The 6,395-nt window shown below is 32.2% G+C and overlaps 1 protein-coding gene across 1 annotated transcript in view; it reads right to left on the reverse strand.

The window, feature by feature from the left end:
• LOC106472652 (angiotensin-converting enzyme-like) overlaps positions 1-6,395 on the reverse strand; it is a 149,636-nt gene that overhangs the window by 116,786 nt on the left and 26,455 nt on the right. The window contains exons 10-12 of the mRNA XM_022402220.1: positions 4,683-4,827; positions 4,455-4,553; positions 654-776 (exon numbers count right to left, since the gene is read on the reverse strand). Coding sequence (XP_022257928.1) covers positions 654-776; positions 4,455-4,553; positions 4,683-4,827 — 367 coding nt within the window. The remainder of the gene's footprint in view (positions 1-653; positions 777-4,454; positions 4,554-4,682; positions 4,828-6,395) is intronic.

Consider the following 6,395-nt stretch of genomic DNA (forward strand, 5'->3'; position numbering starts at 1 on the left):
CCGTTATTAAAACCAAAACAACTTTTATGAAGTTTAAATTCGCAGGCCTGTGTTTTAGAGAAGTGAGAAACTATAAAGTTTTAGTTTTAGTCTGAACATTTAGTTGACAAATTGTATCTATCTGAATATTTGTTTCGTAAATTTTCAAGCCTTTTACTGGCTTTGCTCTCTCTGTCGTCCAAAATTTAACGCTATATTTCAAAGCAAAGATGTTAATATACATATTGCATACAAAAACTGCTTTGCTACTGTTTCAAAACAATTATGTTCAGAGGGATGATAATCAAAATCTAGACAAAAAACAATAACACTGATTACAATTTACCACTAAATCAAACGTATTTAGTAGTACAAGTTACAAAACCTCTTAATCAATCTGTTGTAAAACATGACAAGGAAAAAGTTAACGCCCTCTTTCAAGATTTCAACATTTTTTATTTTGTAACGACTTCTCAGTTAAGAAGCAAGCTGCACTTGTTCGTTCATTAAGGCAGCTTGTTCATGTTCATGAATTTTGCGGCAAAATAAGTAATTTTAAAAATGGCCAATGCCTCCCTTCTTACCCAACACTTGGGCTACCCCCAAAAGTGAGAAATGCAGACTGCCAGAGAATTTTTTCAAATATAATTCACCACATGAAACGTGTTACATACCTCAAAGCTTTTCCTGCCTCTTTACTCCTGTAAATATCACACTTGTACAGTGGTCCCTCGTGGCCTGCTTTTTTACAGAGTGCTTCGTGAAATTGGAACTGGATGACAAAACTAACAAAGTATCTGAAAAAAAAAAAACATTGGTAAATTTTAGTTTATGAATGAAGTACAAATCAAATTTTTAAAATGGGGTGGGGGTGACTGAGAGCTGATTTTAAATACAAAAAAACAACAACAACAAAAACGACATTTAACTGATTTAGCGTTTTTCAACCGAATTCAATGTCCTTGAAACGAGAGTGCTTTGTCAATATGCCGATATAGGCCTACAATACACTTACTGGTAGTACAACAAAATCAATTATGATCACAAGGCCGATAAACAACTGGGGAACACAATTTCAGTTTTAATGGTAGTTTAAATATAAAACCTGATTCATTTTCAAAATAGTTACATTTGAAGTATTAATTAGCTAAAACGTTAACTTTTGGCTTGAAAACATTGCGAAAAAAAGCAGGAAGAAAAAAGTAACAAAACATTAAGGCACATCAGCATGATTAAAGAGGTTTACAATGTCGTTTTCGCTTCAAATGAAGATTAATAGGAATTAATAATCATTTGTCTGATGCGTTTTGTTCTGTTTTCAGCATTAAAATCACCAAAAGGACTAGATGTTTTAAAAACTTAATAAACCAAAACACGAACTGCATATTTTAGCGATAAATAATTATCATACTTAAAAATTCTATACTGATTGTTGTGGGGTACAAACAAGAGACATTTTATCTATTTCTCTGATTCTCATTGTGGCACCGTTCGTTTACCAAGGGCACACGTAAAATAATCAACGTTTAAAACTATGGTATTTATGAATTATTAATAAACTGATTTATTAGTACTTTTTACGAAATCAATTGAGTGTCACAAATATTCTTCTAAATCCTATTGTCGCTGGGTGATATTTTACTACTTTTAAATAGTTGCATCATATAACTATAATAAAAAACCCATTAATTCTTGAGTATAGTTTTGTGTGATTGCTTAATATTGGCTCGAGATTTGCCTGGGGTCAAATAAAAAAGTTGCACAGTTCTTATTTATGCACAGTATTTGTAAGTAGTAAATATCTCTACCTTTTTCTTGTAACACCAAATTATTAATAAAAGTGAGCCTTCCTTGAAGTTCCTTTCCATCTCAAGACACATTTTTGATGTTCTTAGGTTAAACTGATTTCCGCAAAGAGTATTAGATAGGCTCGCTTTATAATGAGAGGGTCGGTAGGATAAATCATGAATTGATACTGACTTTAACTAAACTGACTGAGTTTAAGCTAAGAAGTGAAGAGACTGAACAAGATGTGTAATACAAAATGAAAACAATCTTCAAAGACAAAAACACAGTGTGTGTACTTGCACTGGACACTGTACGGTCGTCTTTCACTGGACTCGTGAATCGATTAACTGAATTTCTTCACTATAGATGTCTTTCCATCACCCAACTCACTTGAGATTCTATCTAGACTGTTTAAATCTAACGTTTCTTACTTAACAGTGAATAGCGCTACCCATGTAACTGGTCATTCTGATTCAGTATAGGGGAAGCTGTAACTTTGAAATATAATCTAGAAGATCATTGTTGTCATCAACATTCTTGCGCAACGCCCATCGTTACAGTAATCCCCCCCCCCGTGGGTATAACAGATATTATCTCTCTAGAAAATAATAAAGGAGAAAAGACAACCAGAATGAAATCCACTTAACAGTTTTCTGGACCAAGTTTTATACGAAAACTACATACATTGAGAATGAACAAAAAATTTTCAAATTTTCCCATTAAAACAAGAAGGTACAAAACGCACTGTATGCCTCCATACCACACTTTCACGGATTTGTATCTGCACTACTGTTTTTCTAGAGTAATGTAATTAATATTGTTATTCACCGAGCACAAAAAATATTTAGTTCTTCAGTATTCTCATTCCACATTGCAAAAACATTTCCGATTAATTCCTAAAATAATCAGTATTCTAAATTTTCTAAGTTTTTAAAAAAGTCTAACCCTCATTATCCCTGTCAATTAGCCTAATTTGCCCTAAGCTCCTATGCATTTTTCTTATTTTTATATTTTTAATTTTCAAATCGACAGTTTGGAGAATAATCTAAATACATCTTTGAATGTATATCAATAAACTATGACATTTTTACTTCTTTGACACGCCCGCTCCCCAGTGGTTTAACGGTAAGTCAGCAGAGCAGACATACGACACTACAATCGGGTTTCGATACTAGTGGTAGATACAGCACAAATAACCCATTGTGTAGTTTTGTGCTTTAAAGCAACCAAACCTCACTGATAAAAATGAATGTATTTTATAGAATAAATAAGATTCTTCTCACTAAACCTATGAACTGTTCTACCTATACTCAATAAGGCTTTCAAGTGTAAGAATCATTACTAAACGTACTCTGATTATTGTAAAAATGTTGATAGCTTAAAATTTGGGAACAAAATAATATCACAAAGGAGAATGAAGTCATGATAATAAAGGAGAAAACATGCATTATTGATTAAAGATTATCTTTAACCCAGGAGTTGTTTGCCTCACAGAGTCAAAGCACAATTTCGGTAAATAAAACACAGCATGAAAACTATTTCTAAACACTCAATAAAAACTTAATTGCCAAATAGAATGCAACTATGACATTTCAATAAGATCATTGCCATATTATTTTCTGATAGAGAAATCATGTTAAAAATCAACACGCCTGAAACATTCTTTTTTGGAGCGTTCTGTTATTGCATTTTTTCAAGTCAGACTTGACACTACAGTAAATTCCAATATAAACATTGAGCTTTTTTGTAAAACTTATCCACAGATAGAGTTACGGGGGATTTTTAGACCAGAATGTAGACTGGAAATTTTTTGAAGATTTAAGGACAGAATATCGCCTCTGATAACGTCAAAAGTAATTTATGAATTTAAATGTCCTAGGTGCAGCTCTGGGTATATTCTGTCTACCACCAGATGGCTAAAAAGACGTGTACAAAAACATCTAAACTTGTTAAATGACAACAAATCTAGCAAGAAATATGAAATACTGTTACATTGTAATAATACACTCATCAGCACAGCTTGGGCCAGCAAATCAAAGAAACACAGTAAGGTAACTTATAATGGTGATGAGTATATAACACTTATGGAACGATTATGTCCTTTTAACTCACTGTTTAATAATCCAGATTAATTTAGGTATGTGAATAATAGTGTGGCATTACGTCTATTTTATTATTCGGTATTTTACAGTGGACCAACTGATGATATTACAAATTTATTTTCTTTTTACTAAAGATAAAATTGAAAATATAAACTGTGACGTAAAGCAGCTAAAAACTCCAGAAATAGTTAAGGTGTCAGTTATTATGGCGCTAAAATAATTCGTATTGACAAGAAGTATATTTTGGATTAGTAAAAATAAATATATAACTAATTAACTGGTCTACTTTTTACTGCATGTGTGATCCAAAGGATAGAAAATAAAAAAATAAACATTGGGCATAGTTAATGATTAAAGAATCAGAAGATGTATTGAACTTCTCTTACACACTTTTTCACATGATAAATCTCATCATAAGTTCAGGTTTCACCAGATATATTATATGATTGAATTGAAAACATTAAATGTTTTGATCTTTGATTAACTGTTGGGTATTACACATTGTATGTGTGTAAATAATAAATGTGTTATATTCATTTTTTAGTCAACTGTGCTGTATGATTATGTATTGCTACCAGTTCTTACCGAATGTATGGTACGCCTGATGGAATGTGGTACTTAGCACCAGCATCAAAATCCTTTTCAGAACGTTTCGATGGAGGTGAAATTCCTTGGTATTTGATCCTGCCAAAAAAGAGATAAATTGGGAAAATCATTACGTTACAGAAAAAGTGAACGTTGTATACTTAACATATACTATACACAGTCAAGATAAACATTTTACATAGACACTGAAGGAAAGAAAAATAGTACCTCAACTCCCACCATTTTTTATTCATGTTCTCATATGCAGTGTTACCACTGAATATATCCCACCGCCACAAGTCCATCAGGTAGCCAAAGGGCAGGAAAACGATCTTCTCAAGAGCCATGGCCAATAAAAAGTTAATGTCGGTTTCTAAAGTACGTATAAAATAGGACTTATTATTTATATGTTCTAAATGTTCATACAATGTTTGATTAATTAACTCGATTTCCACTATTGTCCTTGAAGTTTAGTTATTTTGAACATGACGTTGAACAAAGCATAAATTACGCATCATACTAGAATCTGCCGAAAAGTAATTAAAATCACGTTTGACTGCAAATGTTTTTGTTTTATAATCATATTCCTCTTAATCAGCCTACTTCGGATTTCGAATCACAAATGTGTAAGGCTAGAACTTTAGATCTATATCATGTCTGCCACAAGTTATTGGTAAGGAAGCCTTTAGTTTAGTATTATACTTCATTAGTTGGGCTAAACTATGGCAGCCAAAAGTTTTATATGTAGTTTTACACATTTAGTGCAGCATAGTAAATCGCCCAACATGGCGAAGCTTTGAGGGTTTTAAGGACTAACAGAAGTGATTATAACTACGCTTAAGAATGTCAAAACTAACATCTATGCTACAACTAACCAGCAAAACTGTAACGGTATGTTATAGTAGTAATTTACCAAGGGATAGCACCAAACTAAGAGTAAACTAAGTGGTGTGTAACAAATTGATCCACTACTGGTTGTCAAATGTTAGCTTCACTGTGACTGTTAAGTTACTGGGCATTTAACTGAGTATTTTACTGTTTGTTTAACCTAGAAAGATCAGCCCACTTGTAACTAGTGCATTACTTGGTATATAACTAATCAGTTTAAGAAATGATAGCTTATTTGTGACTGGTCCATTACACGGTATATAATTAATCAGTTTAAGAAATGATAGCTAGTTTGTAACTGGTCCATTACTTGGTATATAATTAATCAGTTTAAGAAATGATAGCTAGTTTGTGACTGGTCCATTACACGGTATATAATTAATCAGTTTATGAAATGATAGCTAGTTTGTAACTGGTCCATTACTTGGTATATAACTAATCAGTTTAAGAAATGATAGCTAGTTTGTTACTGGTCAATTATTGTATTCATAACTAAGCACACACACCCACACACGCGCACCACATATATACACACGCACACACACCACATATATACACACGCACACACACCACATATATACACACGCACACACACCACATATATACACACTCACACACACCACATATATACACACACACACGCACCACATATATACACACGCACACACTCGTTCTATCAAATGTTGCAATCAACAAACGTTCTTACTGGATTAATAAGTGTATTGTTGATGAATAATAGAGTAGTGGGTGTCAGATTTAAAAATAATAATATATACATATATATATATATATATATATAAGTTCTTTTTGCCAATTGTCGAAATAAATGGATTTTACTTATATTTCTTAATAGTATAAATATATATACTATGCTGTTGTTGGGCTTAGGATTCTTCTACAGAAAGTGTCTATGATTGTTAGCGATAAATTCAACGATGAATAAACAGCACACACTTTACTTGTTTTCAACTTATATACATATACATGTATATATATATATAGATATTCGGAATAAGTTAAACGTATGTACAACAAAGTCTTCTCACTATAGAG

This window comes from Limulus polyphemus, unplaced genomic scaffold (genome assembly GCF_000517525.1).
Source record: "Limulus polyphemus unplaced genomic scaffold, Limulus_polyphemus-2.1.2 Scaffold123, whole genome shotgun sequence".
NCBI lineage: Eukaryota > Metazoa > Arthropoda > Merostomata > Xiphosura > Limulidae > Limulus > Limulus polyphemus.